The sequence below is a fragment of the Ceratotherium simum genome, chromosome 6 (assembly GCF_057802395.1).
Source record: "Ceratotherium simum simum isolate JZ-2026a chromosome 6, ASM5780239v1, whole genome shotgun sequence".
Lineage (NCBI taxonomy): Eukaryota > Metazoa > Chordata > Mammalia > Perissodactyla > Rhinocerotidae > Ceratotherium > Ceratotherium simum.
In genome coordinates, this window is record NC_141905.1 from 56,246,349 (window position 1) to 56,266,598 (window position 20,250).

Consider the following 20,250-nt stretch of genomic DNA (forward strand, 5'->3'; position numbering starts at 1 on the left):
AAGCTGGCGGCATCACAGTTCTATATTTCAAACTCTATTACAAAGCCATTTAATCAAAACATTATGGTATTGGCATAAAAACAGACATAAATCAATGGAAGAGAACAGAGAGCCCAACAATAAACTTACACATATATAGTCAATAATTTATGATGAGGGAGCCAAGAATATACAAGGGTGAAAAAGTAGTCTCTTCAGTAAATGGTGTTGGGAAAACTGGACAGCCACATGCAAAAGAATGAAACTGGGCCACTACCTTAGACCACACAAAAATATCAACTCAAAATTGACTAACTACTTGAAGGTAAGAGCTAGAAGATAGGGGATATTGTCCTTGACATTGGTCTTGGCAATAATTTTTTGGATTTGACACCAAAATAAAAGGCAACAAAAGGCCATATAAACAAGTGGAACTACATCAAACTAGAAAGCCTCTAGCTTTCTAGAGACCAAAGGAAACCATTATCAAAACGAAACAGCAACCTACAGAATAGGAGAAAATATTTTCAAATCATATATGAGATTAAGGTTAATATCCCAAATATATAGAGAACTTGTACAACTAATAGGGGAAAAAATCCAATTAAAAAAATGGGCAGAGAATCTGAATAGACATTTTTCCAAAGAAGACATCCAAATGGCCAACAGGTACATGAAGAGGTGCTCAACATCACTAATCACCATGGAAATGCAAATCAAAACCACAGTTAGATATCATCTAACATCAGTTTGATGACTGTTATCAAAAAGTCAGAAAATAAGTGCTGGCAAGAGAGTAGAGGAAAGGAGACATACACGGTTTGTGGGAATGTAAATTGTTACAGTTATTATGGAATAGAGTATGGAGATTCCTCAAAAAATTAAAAATAGAGCTATCATATAATCCACAAATCCCACCTCTGAGTATATATCCAAAGAAAATGAAATCCGTGTCTCAAACAGATATCTGCATTCCTGTGTTCACCGCAGTATTATTCACAATAGCCAAGATATAGAAACAACCTAAGTCTGCTGATGAATGAATGGATAAAGAAAATATAATATAATATATAGTGGAATATTATTTAGCCATAAAAAAGGAAATCTTGCCATTTGCAATGATGTAGATAAAACTGTAGGGGTTATACTGAATGAAATAAACCAGACAGGGAAATAGAAATAGTATATGGTATCACTTCTATGTAGAATATTTTTTAAAAAGGCAAAATCACAGATACGGGGAATAGAATGGTGATTGCTGGGAGATGAGGGTGGGGGAAATGGGGAGATATTAGACAAAGTGGACAAATTTTGCATTATAACATGAATAAGTTCTAGAGATCTAGATGTACAGCATGGTAATATTGTTAATAATACTTTACTGTATACTTGAAATTTCCAGAGAGTAGACCTTAAGTGTCCTCAACACACCAAAAAAAAAAAGGTCACTCTGAGGTGATGGATGTGTTAATTAACTTGACTGTGGTAATCATTCACAATGTATATCAAACCATCAGATTGTACCTTAAACATATGCTAGTTTGATTTGTGAATTATACTTCAATAACCTGGAAATTAAAATGAAATTTCTATTTAATATTTTTTAATATTTTCTGATTTTATGCTGGCATTCTTTATCTTTCTGTTTATATTTCTATAAACATTTCCGTCATACTTGCTATATTGCCACTTTCAGATAATTCTAGTACTTAGATTTAACAGCTTTTTCTTTCTATGGTCTTCTCTTTATTCTCATAATTTTGTAAGTATCTTGTTTTCTGTAAGTGTGCTTATTTGATTTAGCTTTTGCTCTGTTGAAATATAAAATACATCCAGTAAAGTGCGTTAATTTTAAATAGACTTTTTGTCTATTTAAAATTAACGCACTTTACTGGATGTATTTTATATTTATACTACTCAGCCATAAGAAACGACGAAATCCAGCCATTTGTGACAACATGGATGGACATTGAGGGTATAATGCAAAGTGAAATAAGTCAGAGGGAGAAGGCCAAATACCGTATGATTTCCTTCATTAAGTAGTAGATAATAACAACAATAAACAAACACATAGGGACAGAGATTGGATTGGTGGTTACCAGAGGGGAAGGGGGGAGGGTGGAGGGTGAAAGGGATAATTCGGTACATGTGTGTGGTGATGGGTTGTAATTAGTATTTTGGTGGTGAACATGATGTAGTCCATTCAGAAATAGAAGTACAATGATGTACACCTGAAATTTTTGCAATGTTATAAACCAATGTTACTGCAATAAAAAAAAAAATAGACTTTTTGGTGAATTTTTAGATATCTATACACCTTCATAAGCACCATCCACATCAAGATCTAAAACATTTTCCAACACCCCAGGACGCTCTCCCTTGGCCTTTTCCAGTCTACTCACCAGAATAAACCATTATTCTGACTTCCGTCAATGAAGGTTAGTTTTGCCTATTCTACAAACGTACAAAAATAGAATCTTACACAATGAATTTTTTGATGTCTGCTCTTTCATTCAGCCTTATATCTATGATATTTACACATGTTTCCACAAGTAGCTCTGGTTTGTACTTTTTAATTGATAGTTGTATTCCATTGCATGAATATGACATGATATGTTTATCTAATGTTAATGGACAATGGGTTAGTTCCAGTTTGTGGCTACTATGAAGAAAGCTATTGTGAACACTCTTGTTCATGTCTTTTCTTAGATGTGTGCACACATTTTCTCCAGGGTATACAACTAAGAGTAAAGTCTCTGGACTCTAAGGATAGGCATGCGTCTAGATTTAGAACATATGAGCAAACATTTCAGAGTTTTGAAACAAGTTATTCACCCACCAGCAATATATGAGAGCTTCAATTGTAGCACATCATCATGAACACTTGGGATTTTCAGCCTTTGTTTTTTCCATTTTGGTTGGTATGTATTAGTAATTCATTTGTGGTTTTAATTTTTATTTCCAATATAACTAATAAAATTGAGTACCTTTTCTCATGACCACATGGATATCCTCTTCTGTGAAGTGACTGTTCAAACATTTTTCCCATTTAAAAAATATTTAGGGTGTCTTTTTTTTTTTAGTTTTTTATGTAATCTGATTATAAACCCTTTCACTGATATATTAACTGCAAGTATTTCTCCCACTCTGTAGCTTGCCTTTTGATTAGCTTAAACGGCACATTTTGATGAATAAGAGTTGAAATATTAATTTAAATAAAGACCTATTTATCGATCTCTTATAATTAGTGATTTTTGTGTCCTATTTTTAAAAGTTGTTTGCAGATCTCAAGGACATAAAAACTTCGTCTTATGTTTTACACTAGAGGCTTTATAGTTTTATTTTTCACACTTCTATCTATGATCCTTCTCAAATTACTGTTTGTAAACAACTTGTAGGGAACAAGTTGCATTTTCTTCCAACTGAATATCCATTTCATCTAGCATCAATTATTGAGATCATCCTTTTCCTATTAAATTAAGTGGCATTCTCACATGACCATATAGGTGTAAGTCTGTTTATAAACTCTATTCTATTCCATTCCAAGTTGCTATCCACCTGCCAATACCACACTGTCCTAATTATTAGAGCTTTAAAGTAAGTGTTGATATCTGATGTGTAAGTCCTCCATCCTTCTACTCCTTCTTCTTTTTCTTCTTCTATGTTGTCGTCAGTATAATGGCTTGTTTGCATTTCCTCACAAATTTTAGTATCTTTTGGTCAGTTCCCACTGAAATTCTGATAAGATTTTGATTGAGAATTCATTTACTCCACAGTACACTTTGAGGACTGACAACTTAAGAATATTAATTTTTTTCAATTTATGAATGTGGTATAACTCTCCATGTATTTGGGTATTCTTTAATTTCTCACAGCAATATTATGTAGTTTGCAGTGTTGAGGTGTTGTGCATTATACACTAGATTTATTTATAGGTATCTGAGGAGGGGTTTAGTCTATTTTATATGGTTAACAATATCATCATCTAATTATGTGTCATTAATATAAAGAAATAAAATTCATTTTTATATTAACCTTGTATCCAGTTCCTATGGCCACACTCCTTTACCACCAGCAGTATACTTTTATTCAGATACACGTTTACACCCTCAAGACCTAAATAGAACATTCCTAACAGTTTATGTTTATTTTTGTTGAGTGAACACTCTGAACTAGTTCTGTAAAGTTTCTATTCTTTGTCATGTGCATCCACTAAAGCCTCTGCTAACTAGCTTACTGCTCATCTAATGATTAGACAGATATTTCCTTAGTAGTTTAGAACTGAAAAATCTCCTAGTTTTTGCAAGAGGAGGTATCTGTGTGTTGGAGCATGACTTCAACACTCATTCAGGCGGTTTATTATTATTTATTATTCTGCCTTAGCCTTCTTCACTTCTTGCTTACACAGAGCCTTAAGGTTAGCCAGAGGTGAGAGCTTAGGGTCTTCTCAGGTCTTTCTGAGCATGTGTGGACTTCCATAATGTCTCAGTAATATGTCACAGTTTTTCAAAGCCTCTTATGAACATCTCATTCCCCGGCTTTTCCTTTTAAGCTTTTTGGTTAGTCTATTGATTTCCCCAACTGTTATCCACAGCTCCAGGCATTCACACTTTTCAGAAATGGCTTCTAATTGTTTTCAACAAATGCGTCTGGAGAAAAGGCTGTTCGTTCTTGGCAAGCTCATAGTCAGACCAAATAAAGAAAATCCTGCATGTCGGTTATTTCTAAGGAACCACAAGATAGGTCAACTAATGACAATTCTCTGGGAATAAGGCTTTGAAGGAGCTCCAACTCCGTCTGCCACCTTCAGTGGCTGTTAGCTGGCAGCTTTTGACATGATTATTTGTCTATAGCTTTGCAAGCTACCTCAGGGCTGGGGAGATCAAGGAAGGGAATAAGGCAAGTTAAAATACCACAAAGCTCATAGTTCTTACTGATATTTATCCATTTTTCCTGAAAACACTGCAGATTGATGCAAGGATTTGGCTAATTTCCAGAGTTCTGAAAAAGGTGATTTTTGTTGGTGCTCACGTTGTTTTATGTTGGAGAGAATTTTCTGAAGTCATTATTCCACACCATTTTTCTCACATCCTTCAGTCTAAAATTGAATAGAACTAATGAGAGTGTATAACTTTACTTTTTTCAAACTTACGGGCGAAAGGTTCAACATTTCACCATGATATAAACATTGTCTAGGATTTTGGAGATATCTTTTTCGGATGAGAAAATCCCATATTTTTATCAATTTGCTAGAATGTTTATCATAAACAAATGTTGAACTTTATCAATTTTTTGTACATTTATTGAGAAGATCACGTTTTGTTAGCTGAGTTTTTATTTTTACTGAGTGCTACACATTGTCCAGCAAATAATGCAATGATAATTTGAGGCTCTGGGTGACATTACCTTGCTCCAGCCAAAAGTATGCTCTCATCAAGCAGAAAATATTTAGGGGAGGATCAATGTAACGCACTCAGTGATTGAAATTATTTAAAGAGGACTCTAGTCTTATAAGGATTCTTCAAATTCAGGCTGATTCTTAATCCTTGGTTGCAGACCTTCATTGCCACCTTCAAGCTTCAACTGAAGTCCAAGTGTTTACTTGATCTTTCCTGCTTGGCTAGCTCTGAACTCCATTTTTTTCCTACTAGCCCTGGGAATGTGCCAAAAATTATTTTCAGGTTCTAAAGTCTAATTTAGGAAAATGACATTTTATAGTCAGGCTTTCTGCCTCTCAGATCTTGATTTCAAATCAGCAATCACGTCAAGGGTAAAATCACATAAAAAATCAGTCTTCCCAATATGGATGTCCCAAATCCTCTGTGGTCTTGTCCCCACAAATCCTCATAACTTTTATCACTTTCCCATGTTGACAAACAAATATGTATGTAAATATATGTGTGTATGTGTGTGTGTGATGAGTCAGACAGAGATACATAGATATAGGTGTTATTTCAGAAAATTTCTGGTCATTGCAACAAAATATTATTTGCAGATGATAGGATATCCTACATAAGTAAAAATTACTAAGTATACCAAAAAATTCAATCTGCAGCATATACAAAGGTTTGGTCAAATAGTGTTTCTATTACACTCATGATAGAAAAGTAAACATATATAATTTTTAGTGCATTATGCTTCAGTATCTATGAAAAATAAATGTGCAGATATATGTGTAGACACATCACATCCAGGAAAGTATCATAAAGAAATAGTACAGGAATAATAAAAGATATATGCACGTAGTAGCATGTAACAAAAGTTCAAAAGTAGCAAAAGTTAAAAAATAATCTAAATATCCTTGAATAGTGAGGTAATTTTAATATTATTAAATATTATAAAATTATTTAGCCATTCAACAGGTTATTATGAGATATATTTATTTATACTGCTTGTATCACTATATGTTACTATATAAATGTCACCATCAAATCATAGCTATATTATTTATAAATATATATGTGTATATAAACATATTTATATTACATATAAATATATACATATGTGTGTATGTATATATGCACAAACATACACATAAAAACACTCATGTATATTTCTGGATGTGTGTGTTCAAATATAACCATTCATACATATTATCTTCCCCTCTTCTTTGCCTTAATATATCTGTGTGCATACGACTTTAACCACTAGGGGAGAAGAGGAAGGATACTCTTGGACAGACCAACAAATTCAAGTTTTATCTCATGTTATTCCCACTGAGTGAAATGATTTTCCTCTGTTTTCTGCTACGTGTATACACATACATATACACACACCTATACAAATATATGCATCACATTTGAATAACCATAGGGAAAATGCGGAAAGTATACATGCCAAATTGTCAAGAGATCATTCCCCCGGAGAGCTAGATAGGAAAAAGAGATGAGTGAATTTCATATATTATTGTTTTTAAAAAAGTTCTAACTCATGGGATAATTTCCAATTTTTAATTTTTAATAAAAGAAATACAACATGTATCAGATGCCTTCAATTTTGCACACACTGCAGATGAGATGTAGTTTAGATTTAAAATTGTGTTATAAAAAGAAGCTCATTGGAGACAAAACGGTGAGCTTTATTTCATGCAGGGAAATTTGAACTGAGTCTTAAAGGATGGGGAAAATTAGAAGAGACAGGGCTCAGAATGTCATTTCTGCTGTTAAGGGAGAGGTGGATAATGGCTAACACCCAGGACAGAAAGCATCTGGCTTGTTCAGATGAGGCTGGAGAGTCTCGCTCTGAGATCTGACAGCCTGCTCTTTATTCAGACTGGAATGAAACAGAGCTCATAGAAGGGCGGTATAGAACCTAGCCCATTGACAACTGGGGTGGTGTCAATGTCCTTTGGATCAAGCAGAGGTTTTAAGGTAAAATGCTGTAAAATGGTGGTCAGGAGTAAAAACAGCTCCATGCGGGCCAGGCCTTCTCCAACACAAACTCTTTTTCCTAAAAATGACACATAAATTAAATATTCATTTAATTCTATTTCTGAGTTAGCACACGTGGAGGCTTAAATTAATGTGGAATGAATAAAGAAATATATTAATAAATGACTAATTAACCTATGGCTTCTTCCACCTACACCCAAACCTGGTTTCTTTCATTTCCTCAGCACATATTTCTGTGTGCATGCTATATGGAAAAATATTTTATGTACACTCACATTGAAATTGCTTTGCTGAGGCTAGCCAATGATGTCTTTCTACACACACACACACACACACACACACACACACACTCACCTATCCCAATTGGCATCAGATACACACTATACTTTTCCATCTACCTCCCAAGGCTCAACAATAGATTTATTTCTCTTTATCTGGATTCTAAAGGAGAATCTTAAACTCGTCACATCTCTGCTTTAAAACATTTCAAGAGCTTACCATTGGGAAGTATATAAAGACATATAACAAACGAGCCACAAGCACTGCTATCTCTTCAATACTCCCCTACACAGACTAGCAATTGGAAATGTTAACTGAGATTCCAGTCATTCCTCAACTGAAATAATCTTCCCCTCCGCTCTGCCTGCTGATATTCTCCACAAGCTTATAGAATGAGTTCAGATGTCATTTATTCTATGAAAAGTTCCTTCACCTGCTCAGGGTGTACAATTCACTCCCTTATCTGCTCTCCACAACACTCATTAATACTTCTAATACAGCACAGTTCACATGAAATTATATTTATTCATCTGTCTCACAGACTGGAGTACAAAATCTTAAGATAAGGCCTTAGATCTTGTAATGATTCCCACAGCGTCAGGACAAAAGCAGGCCTGTAATCCCTGCGAATTGAATAGAAATCTCAAGCAGGCTCATTCTACAATAGTGGACCCAAAACACAGGAAGAAAGACCAGGAGCAGTACAGCAGAGTCCTGTTTTGAGATCATCCTGGACACTGCACATACTCTTGGGGCCACAATACCCAGAGTTTCTCAATATGTATTTTCTTAGATATTCAATCAGGAGTAGATTTCCTATTTTTGTCCCTGTTTCAGTTACTCCAGTAGGAAAGGCCCTTCACCCTCTGCCCTTCCCCCTGCTTCTCCTTTGGACTGTGCTGAATATTCTCCATCCCTCCCTCCTTCAGATCCATTCTGTGTTTGTTTGTCTTCCATGCCTATGCTGTGTTTGGGAAGCTGATTCTAGGGACTGCATAAACCCAGAAGTTATTTCCATTTTGGGTTCTGAATAAATTCAGAGGATTACATATTGAAGAGGTCAGAGTATTTATTCCCTCAATCCTCCCTGCCAGATCACAGTTTAGGCACCAGCTGTATTCCTCTATCTACAGATGCATCTGTGGTTGAGGCATCCACTCTCTCTTTGCTAAAGGTCTATTTGGGTTCCAGTAATTCTAGTAATACCCTCTTTCCCTTGCCCCTTCTGACCTAGGGTGGTAACATCTTCCTGTTGTAGCTCATTCCTGAGTATGTCACCATAACTTGTTACTTCCCTTAATCCTGCCCACATCTGAAAACAGTCTCTTCATTAAAATCTCTTTAATTAAACTTTTTTTGAGTGTGCCACCTGTTTCTTACCGGACTCTGCCAAATTGAAGGAAGATATTCAAATGCTACTTCCTGCAAGAAAATTTGCATTACCTTCCAACTACTCTGCCCTCTGCCCCTGTCCCCAAAAGGCAAGAGTCAGGAGCTCCTCTCTGTGGGCACCCACAGTGGCCGGCCCCTCAAAGAGAATTTGTCACTCAGGAGTCTCACTGCCCCTTAATTTACCTTCCTGTCTCCTAGAGAGATGCTCTGTTTCTGATTCACATTTGCATCCCTGAATTTGAGCACGGATCTGCTGTATATAAGTCCTCAGAGAAGTTTATTGAGTGAACCGGCTTTTCAAGGCAGGTGAAAAAATAGTAGTGGAATTGGACTTTGCGGGGAGCTCTTAGGAATCTCAGTGGTGGGATACGGGGTAAATTTAGTCATTGCAGCCTCCAATCCAAGGAGAAATAACCGGGACTTTGGGAGTGGTGCCTCTGGCCTCATACAAATGACAATTCGTCCAGCCCAGAGTAGCCTCCATGCAAAGCTCTTCCTCATCTCACTTGACCCCTGATGTAGAGATAAAAATGAAGCTTGCTTGCCTGCTGAAAAAGCCATGAAGTAGTCACTCTTCTTAAAGTTGCCACTTTCATCCAGGAAGTGGCCAGGATCAAACTGCTCTGGGTTGGGAAACTCTTTGTCATCACGCAGGACAGAAGTCAGAGATGTTAATATGGCTGTACCCTGATACAAAGAGAAACAGAGAAACTGGGTTATAAAGAAGGTCATGCGGCTTGAAAACAAAAATTCCCCTCATCTAATCCTTTTGCTTTATAGATGAGGAGACTGAGGCACAAAAACGAGAGTTTATTTGTTCCATGTCACACAACAAATTAATGACCAAGCCTAACAGGTCTTATATAATGACACTCCAGGACAACGTTGTGGACTCCATCCTCTTCAGTTTGTAGCCAGACACCGATACTTCCTTTTCAGAAAATTGATGAAGCTCTATAGAGTGCACTGTTCTTGACAAATAAATTGCAGTATTGTCTAAAAGTGCTGATATCACTGAAAATCCAGCTCATTTATTTAGAACCAAGTATTCAGACTTCTTCAAAATTCTACCTTTTAATGGCTGTATTCTGGAAAACCCTTCACTTTGCTGTCAAGATGAGAAACTTTGTATGTAAGTATGCCCCTCCTTCTGCGATGTTCTGTCAAGGGAATTCTTGCATATTCTTGTGGAAATGAGAGAGCATTTCTGGTTTCTAGTAGGATTTCCCAAAACTTAGAGATATAATGTAACCATGACTTGGAATTTAGTTTTCAGAATCAATCAAGTCTTTCTCTCTATGACCATTGGTAAGTTGTTTAACATTTCCATGCCTAATTTTCATCACTAGCAAAATGTAAACAACATTTGGGTTAGTTTATAGTAAGCATAAAATGAGACAATATACTAAATACTTCTTACACAAATATTACCACATGCGAAAATGCTCAATAAAGGGAAATTTTGTTACTGTTATGATGATAATGATTTCATTTATAATACCTTGGGATCTTTTAATAAAGTCATACATTTATTACATAGCAGAGGCAAAATTCAAATCCACCTCTGTCTGGATGCTTTCCGGTATACTGTATGGCCTTTCCAAATACAGGTTGTAGTTCTTATTCCAGAAAAGTCATGGATAGAATGCATAGACTGTCATTTCCATATGCAGAAATGAAAGAGAAACTGAAATTTCAATATTTCCTGACCCTCTTCCCTATAACACAACTACTCTTGTGATCCATTTTCTGCCCTGGCTGGACTTAGAGAAATGCCCTGATCATGAAGTATAGGAAGATAGTATGCTCAGCCCTAGAACAGGCTTCCAGGTAAAGTTAATCTGTGACAAAACACTTCTCCTGGTTGATGGGACCATCTACTTCAGGCTATGATAGAGTAGCTGCTTTGGAGATGCCCTCACAACTAGAGCAAATATACATCCAGAAGAAATATGTAAAGTAACAGTCTTCCAGCATTGAACAAGGGGCAATCCAGGATTGTGATACTTTACTAAAGAAAATTAGGTAGGCCCTACAATCACTCTGAATTTCTACCTGACAACACATTCCTCCTAGAGTGCAGAGAGGTTAGTGCCAAGAAAAGTGGTGCTCTTTTTGAGCCGAAAAGACAGAGATCAAAATTTGGCACCTAGAATTCGTGAGAAAGGGTACAGGACTGGAGGAATCTACAAATGAGGGGACCTCAAAAGTATACAAGACTATTATCTTAAGTCCATGGCTTTGGGTTGGGTGGCACATATATGGGAGGAAACTCCGTGGAGCCTGTCAGAGCATGACTGCTGGAGATCTGAGAACTGAAGGTGGATACCAGATGTTGTGCAGTGATAGGGAAGTTGAAGTCCCAATCCAGCTAGAGGAGAGAATGTTCTTGACACCTCAGACTTTCTCCAGTGACTCCCAAAATTCTAAGTTGTTGGATTAAGGAACCCACCCTGAACTAAGGGCCATGCCCAAAGACTAAATTCAAAATTGAAATTAATCTACAATGACAAAGAATTATAGTAAGCTTCACAGACTGGAAAACACCTGTTGGTAATTTAGCTGCCTGTGAAAATAAAAGTCAATGTCCTTTAAAGGAAGACAGCATAATCCAGATTCCCCACAAAGCATCATTCAAAAATTTAAGCATGTAGTAAAAAAATTATTAAACAAGTGAAAAAGAAGGAAACGTGACCCATAATTAAAGAAAAAATAGTCAATAGAAGCAGATGCCATAATATCCTAGATGTTAGACTCACACAAGAATTTCATATTAGGAGTACATTCAAGTACTTAAAGGAACAGTTAGTAATAATAAAGGAATAGATAGGAAATATCAGCAGAGAAATTAAAACTATAAAAATAGAAATTCTAAAAATGAACATTTTACTGGATGGCATTAAGAGCATTAGAGACTGCGAAAGAAAAGGTTCGTGAACTTAGAGACATATCAACAGGGTAATGGTTGAGAAGCTCATATTGAAAGAATTTTCCAACAAATAATAACTATAAACTCTGAAATACACACACACACACACACACACACACACACATTCTGGAGCATGGCCAAAATCATGAAGGTACTGAAGTGCAGAAAATTCTTGAAAAAAGCAAACGGGACCAGGTGAGTTTTCCATTTTCATGATGTTATGTTGAGGACAGGTCCCAGGCAGCAAACTATTAGATGACTAACACTTGGCTATAAGCCAGCAGTCTCACTCATTCTTCAAACCAGTGGCAACACTCAGGTCCATCGCCTGCACAGAAGCTCAAAAGAAAGCAGATAAATCCTAGTAAAGAAAAGAGCCAGAGAAGGGGAACTCTAAATTCTCTCTATGAAATCTCCCAAATCCCTGGATAACCCTTAAATTAGGCATGTGTGGACTAAACTCCAAATAACTCACCTAGAGTTAAAAGAACTAAACTGAAAATTCAGAGTTTTGAGTTTGAGTCCAGCACAGTTAACTCCCTGATAAAACAAGCAAATGAACAAAACTCAACGTTTCTTTTTGCTTATTACCGAGTTAACATTATTTTATAACATCGTATAAATTTCAAGTGAACTGATTTATATTTATATTTATATTTCTGTGTAGACTATATCATGTTCGCCCCTCAAAGACTAATTACCATCCATCACCATACACATGTGCCCTTTATCCCTTTCACCCTGCTTCTCCCCCCTTCTCCTTGGTAACCACCAATCTAATTTCTACAACTATATGTTTGCTGTTGTTGCTGTTTTTATCTTCCACTTATAAGTGAAATCATACGGTATTTGAAATTCTTCATCTAATTTATTTTGCTTAGCATAATACCCTAAGGGTCAATCAACGTTGTTGCAAACAGCAAGATTTCATCTTTTTTATGGCTGAGTAGTATTCTATTCGGTATACATACCACATCTCCTTCAGCCACTCATCCATTGATGGACACTTAGTTTGTTTCCAAGTCTTGACTATTGTGAATAATGCCGCAATGAAAATAGGGGTGCAAATATCTTTTCAACGTTGTGTTTTCATGTTCTTTGGATAAATACCCAGAGTGGAATAGCTGGATCATATGGTAGCTTTATTCTTAATTTTTTGAGGATCTTCGTACTGTTTCACCTAGTGTCTACATCAGTTTACATTCCCACCAGTGTATAAGGTTTTCCTTTTCTCTACATCTGCTCCAACACTTGTTATTTTTTATCTTGTTCATTATAGCCATTCTGACGGGCATGAGGTGATATTTCATCATAGCTTTGCTGTGCATTTCCCTAATAATTAGTGAGGTGGAACATCTTTCTATGTGCCTGTTGGCCATCTGGATATCTTCTTTGGACAAATGTTCAGATCCTTTGACCATTTTTTACTTGGGTTGCTTGGTTTTTTCTTGTTGAGTTGTATGAGTTCCTTATATATTCTGGATATTAACCCCTTATCAGATATACAATTTGCAAATATCTTCTCCCAATTGTTAGATTGTCTTTTGATTTTGTTGATGGTTTCTTTGCTGTGCAGAAGCTTTTTAGTTTAATGTAGTCCCATTTATTTTTTCTTCTGTTTCCCTTACCCAGTGAGATATGGTATTCAAAAAGATCCTGCCAAGACTGAAGTGGAGGATCAGATTGACTATGTTTTCTTCTAAAATTTTTATGGTTTCAGGACTTCCATTCAACTCTTTAAGCCATTTTGAGTTAATTTTTGTGTCTGGTGTAAGATAATGGTCTCTTTTCATTATTTTGCATGTGGCTGCCCAGGTTTTCCAACACCATTTGTTGAAAACAATTTCCGTTCTCCTCCGTATATTCTTGGCTCCCTCGTTGCAATTAGCTGTCCATAGATGTGTGGGTTTATTTCTGGGCTCTCAATTCTATTCCACTGATTGATCTGTGTATGTTTTTGTTCCAGTACCATGCTGTTTTGATTACTATATCTTTGTAGTATATTTTGAAATCAGCGAATGTGATACCTCCAGCTTTGTTCTTTTTTACTCAGCGTTGCTTTGGCTATTTGGGGGCTTTTGTTATTCCATACAAATTTCAGGTATCTTTTTTTTTTTATTTCCAGGAAAAATGTCACTGGCACTTTGATAGGGGTTGCACTGAATCTGTAGATCACTTTATGAAGTATGGACATTTTAATGACATTAATTCTTATAGTCCATGAACACGGAAGATCTTTCCATGTTTTTGTGTCTTTGATTTCTTTCAACAATGTTTTATAGTTTTCAGTGTACAGGTTTTTCACATATTTGGTTGAATTTTTTCCTAGGCATTTTATTCTTTTTACTACAACTATAAATGGGATTGTATTCTTAATTTCTCTTTCTGCTATTTCGTTGTTAGTGTATAGAAATGCAACTGAGTTTTCTATGTTGGTTTCATACCCTGCAACTTTATTGTATTCATTTATTATTTCTAAGAGTTTTTTTGCAGATTCTTTAAGATGTTCTATATATAAAATCATATCGTCTGCAAATAGTGACAGTGTTATTGCTTGTTTTCCAGTTTGGATCCTTTTTATTTCTTTTTCCTGTCTAATTGTTCTGGCTAGGACTTCCAATGCTATGTTAAATAAGACTGGTGAAAATGGGCCTTCTTGTCTTCTTCCTGTTCTTAAAGGGATAGCTTTTATTTGCTCACTGTTGAGTACAAAGTTAGCTGTGGATTTGTTGTATATGGCCTTTATTATATTGAGGTACGTTCCTTCTGTGTCCATTTGATTCAGAGCGGCCCGGGGTTCGCTGGTTCGGAACCCGGGCGTGCACCTACACACTGCTTGGCAAGCAATGCTGTGGCGACATCCCATATAAAGTGGAGGAAGATGGGCACAGATGTTAGCCCAGGGCCAGTCTTCCTCAGAAAAAAAAAAAAAAGGAGAATTAGCAGATGTTAGCACAGGGCTGATCTCCCGCCAAAAAAAAAAAAAAGGTGCTTAGTATTATTTCAATCTTCTTAAATTTATTGAGACTTGTTTTGTGGCCTCAAATGTCCATCCAGGAGACTATTCCATGTGCATGTGAAAAGAATGTGTATTCTGCTGTTTGGGAATGGAATGTTCTGTATATATCTACTAAGTCTATCTGTTTTAATGTGTCATTTAAGGCCAATGTTTCTTTATTGATCTTCTGTTTGGACTATTTATCCATTGGTGTAAGTGGGGTGTTAAAGTCCCCTAAAATTACTGTGTAACTGTCAGTATCTCCTTTTATATCTGTTACTAATTGCTTCATATATTTTGGTGCTCCTATGTTGGGTGCATAGATATTTACAGGTGTTATATCTTCTTGTTGGATTGTTCCCTTGACCATTATGTAGTGCCCTTCTTTGTCTGTTGTTACAGTTTTTGTTTTAAAGTCTATTTTTTCTAATATAATTCTTGCTACCCTAGCTTTTTTGTCACTGCCTCAGGATGGATTATCTTTTCCATTCCTTCGTTTACAGTCTGTGAGTGTCTTTAGGTCTGAAGTGTGCCTCTTGTATGCAGCATATATATAGGTCTTGCTTTTTTATCCATTCAGCCACCTGGTGTCTTTTGATTGGAGTGTTTAGTTCATTGGCATTTAAAGTAGCTATTGAGGGCCGGCCCCGTGGCTTGGTGGTTAAGTGAGCGCGCTCCACTGCTGGCGACCCGAGTTCGGATCCCGGGCTCCCACCGGCGCGCTGCTTCTCTGGCCATGCTGAGGCCGCGTCCCACATACAGCAACTAGAAGGATGTGCAGCTATGACACACAACTATCTACTGGGGCTTTGGGGGGAAAAAATAAATAAAATAAAAAAAAATAAAATCTTTAAAGTAGCTATTGATAATAATATACTTATTACCATTTTGTCAGTTTTTTTATGGGTGTTTTAGTAGTTGTTCTCTGTTCCTTTCTTCATCTCTTGCTGACTTCTCTTGTGATTTGATGGCTTCTTTAACATTATATTTGTGTTCCTTTCCCCTTATTTTTGTGTATTTATTATAGGTTTCTGGTTGGTGATTACCATGTGGTTCATATAAAAAAACCTGTGTAAATAACAATCTATATTAAATTGGTGGTCTCTTAAGTTTGATCTCTCACTAAAAGCCCTACAATTTTACTCCCTTCCCCACATTTTATGTTTTTGATATCATATTTAACTTCTTTTTTGTGTGTGTATCCCTTAACCTCTTATGATAGAGATAGATATTTTTAGTACTTTTGTCTTTTCACCTTCATACTAGCTTTATATATGGTTGATCCACTACCTTTACTGTATATTTGCCTTTACCAGTGATATTTTTTTTCTTTGACAATTTTCTTATTCCTATGTGTGGTCTTTTATTTTCCACATAAATAAGTCCCTTTATCATTTCTTGTGAGGCCAGTTCAGTGGTGATAAATTCCTTTACATTTTTCTTGTCTGAAAAACTCTTTTTCTCTCCATACATTCTGAATGTTAACCTTGCTGGGTAGAGTAGTCCTGGCTTAGGCTTTTTTTTTTTTTTGCTTTCAGCTCTTTGAATATATAATACCACTCCCTTCTATCCTGTAAAACTTCTGCTGAAAACTCAGCTGATAGGCTTATGGGGTTCCCTTTGTATGTAATTGGTTGCCACTCTCTTGCAGTTTTTAGGATGCTCTCTTTATCTTTAATTCTTGACATTTTAATTATAATGTGTCTTGGTGTGGGCCTCTTTGGGTTCATCTTGTTTGGTGTTCTCTGTTCTTCCTGTAACTGGATATCTGTTTCCTTCCTTAGGTTAAGAAAGTTTTCAGTTATTATTTCTTCAAATAAGTTCTCTTCCCCTTGTCTCCGTTCCTCTTAGAAACCTGTAATATGGATGTTAGTATGTTGATGTTGTCCCAGAGGTCCCTTAGGCTGTCTTCATTCTTTTTAATTCATTTTTTATTTTTGTTCTGCTTGGGTTTGATTTCCTCTACTGTTTCATCTAGATCACTCATCCATTCTTCTGTGACATTTACTCTGCTGTTGATTCCCTCTGGTGAATTTTTCATTTCCATTATTGTATTCTTCAGTTCTGATTTTTTCTTTTTTATATTTTCCAATTCTTTGTGGAAGTTCTCACTGTGATTATCTATTCTTCTCCCAAAATCAGTGAGCACCCTTAAGACTATTAGTTTGTACTCTTTACCAGGTAGATTGTTTTTCTCTGTTTCATTGGGTTCTTTTTCTGAGGATCTGTCCTATTCCCATATTTGGAATATATTCCTTTGTGTCCTTATTTTGCCTAATTCTCTCTGCTGATATCTATGTATTAGGTATATTTGCTATGTCTCTTGATCTTGGAAATGCTGCCTTATATAAGAGATGCCTTATGAGGCCCAGCAATATGCTTTCCTCTTGTTCCCTGTTTCAAACGTTCCAGGAGTTTCCCTGGTGTTGGCTTCACATGCCCTTCTGTTGTGGTGGTGTTGTTTTTGCTGTGGGTGCATAGGTAGGCTAGGTTGGCCTCAGGCTGACCAGTTGTAAGGCTCAGACATACGCAGCTGCTGTGGTCACTTTATTGGGTGAGGCATGTCTGAACATGCCTGGCTGCAAGGTCAAATAGCACACAAATACTGCTGTTTTGCTATTTAGTGAGTCAGGCCCCAAGTGTGGTTGGTTTCTAGGCTCAGGTGCTCACAATTGCTGCAGGCCCCAGGATTGCTTTCTGTAGCATGCAGCCTTTATCACCTCTCTCAGGAGCATAGATGGTTGGGGGCAGCCCCCGGTACAGCGGCACATAATCTTTTCAGCCTTGGAAGGAGAGGCAGATCCCTTGTGTGCCTGTTTGAGCAAAACTCAGTGTTCTTGGAAGGAATATAAGTGAATCAAGAGTCCCTACAACATATAATTCCAAATGTCTAGGATAAAATCCAAAATTATTAGACACAGACACACACCAGGAAAATGTGTCCCATACTCAAGAGAAAATAAAGAACAACACTGACACCAAAATAACACTGATAATAGAATAAACAGATAAAAATTTTGAAATATCTGTTAATAACTATAATCAAGGAAATAACGAGAAATTATCTCAACATCAGTTAAAATGCTAATTAGTGTTATCATCAAAATATAAGTTATAAACAGAACCAAATGGAAAATGTAAAACGGAAATTTACAATTCATTAATTTAATTATTAGATGGGCTTTACAGCAGTTTGAATATGACAAAAGAAAGACTTGTTGAATTTGAAGATAGATCAATTGAAATTTTCCAGCTAAAGAATAGAAAAACATTGAAAACAATATACAGAATCTCAGGAACCTGTGCAAGAATACCATAAAGTGATTGTAGTGCCAGAAAGGGAGAATAGATTGGGCAAAAAATATTTGACGAAATAATGGAGAAAAATTCCTCAAATTTAGACAAAGACAAGCAGAATAAAAAAAACACATCCACACTTAAAAATATTGTAGTTAAAAGTATGTCAAAGATACAGAGAAAATTTGAAAGCCAGTTAATTAAAAAGGGCATATGACCTACAGGGGAATAATAATTCAAAGGACTGCTGACTACTCATCAGAAACAATGGAAACCAGAAACTACTAAAACAAAATGCTTAAAGAGCAAAAACGAAAAAGAAAATTTAAACCCTGTCAACTTAGTATTCTATATCCAGACTTCCACCTGTTTATATAAATAAAGTTTTATTGGAACACACCCATGCCAATTTGTTTATGTATTATCTATGATTACTTTCATGCGACAATGGCAGAGCAGAGCAGTCACAGAGGAGAGCATATGGCCCACAAATTCTAAATATTTATTATCTGAACACTTTAAGGAAAAGTTTGCCAACCCTGGTTTAAAGAAAAAATGATAATATTGATGGTACATCTATAATATACATAGATATTACATCTATGATAACCATAGCATAAAAGAAGAGGAGAGGGTTAAATAGCCATCTATGATTGCAATGTTCTTATATTTTTTATTGAGATATAATTGACATATAACATTACACTAGTTTCATGTGTACAACATGATTGAATACTTGTATACACTGTGAATGTTCTTGTATTTTCAAAAAAATTTTACAGCATCAATTTAAAGAAGCCTTAAAATTTGAAGGGTGCATATTGTAATCTCAGGACAAATCAGTAAAAAAAAAACAGTTAGATGCCAATAGAAATTTACAATTCTAAAAATTTCTGGTAATCCAGAATAAGGCAGGAAAGGAGAAACAGAGGAATATAAAACAGAGGGACAAACAGAAAACAATTTTTAAAAATGCAATTATTCCAGAACAAAATAGGAAAGGAGGAAGAGTGGAACATAAACTGAGTGAAAGAAGGAAATAAAAGATAGAATTGTTGAGATAAACCCACCATATCAATAATTACATTACATTTTAATGAACTAAACATTCCAATTTACAAAGCAGAATGCACTTAAGAGACATATACAGAACATTCCATCCAAAAGCAACAGAGTACACACTCTTCTCAAGCACACAGGGAAAATTCACTGGGATAGATCATATTTTAGGCCACTAAACAAATATTAATAAATTTAAGAAGACTGAAATCAGGGAGGAGAAGTCAAGATGGTGGCGTAAGCAGACTCTGAACTCGCCTCCTCCCGCAGACACAGCCATTTACAACTACTCGTGGAAAAATTACCCCTGAGACAAAACCGAAAACTGGATAAGAGGAACTCCTGCAACAAAGGACAATCCTAATTGAGGTGGAAGAGGCAGAAACTCCCTCCTGGAGAGAAAAAACGCCACCTTCACAAGCCGCCAGCTTCACGGCCACCCCGGAGGAACAGCCCAAAAGTACGCAGCCCACCCTGGAGGAGCGGGGCCCTGAGCCGGGGAATGCCCCTACTGTGGGCATTTTGTGGACCCAGCACAATCGAGACCAGTGGCATAATATCTGACTTTAGCTGCTACTAAAACATTGGGGAGTAACACCAGAAAACCTGGTTCACAAAGAAATTAAAACTGGCTCTTAAAGGGCGCGCGTGAACTCACCAGTTTCAGAAAGCATCCTAAAATCACCATAAAGATGGGTGCACAGTGCTTTGGTGAAAAGAGACTCACCTGATAGGACCTGAGTGCATCTCGGTGAGAGGTGAGACCTCTCCAGGGACTGGGACATTGGCGGCGGCCATTGTTGTGGCCTGGTGTGGGCGTGCTGACACAGACACCATTGGAGTTCTCTCTGGGGTCTGCTAGCACAGGTCTGCCCCACCCACTAGAGCACCAATTTAATCCAGCTCAGCCAGGGCAGGCAGCCCAC

The 20,250-nt window shown here is 36.5% G+C and overlaps 1 protein-coding gene across 3 annotated transcripts in view; it reads right to left on the minus strand.

The window, feature by feature from the left end:
* Window positions 1-6,927: 6,927 nt before the first annotated feature.
* The window catches only part of LOC101405669 (cytochrome P450 2C21-like), a 42,514-nt gene continuing 29,191 nt past the window's right edge, over window positions 6,928-20,250 (minus strand). For all 3 annotated transcript variants that reach the window (XM_087432311.1, XM_087432309.1, XM_087432312.1), the window contains 2 exons: window positions 9,587-9,728; window positions 6,928-7,428 (listed from right to left, as the gene is read on the minus strand). In XM_087432311.1, the coding sequence (XP_087288437.1) occupies window positions 7,247-7,428; window positions 9,587-9,728 (324 nt within the window). In that variant the 3' untranslated portion in view covers window positions 6,928-7,246. The remainder of the gene's footprint in view (window positions 7,429-9,586; window positions 9,729-20,250) is intronic.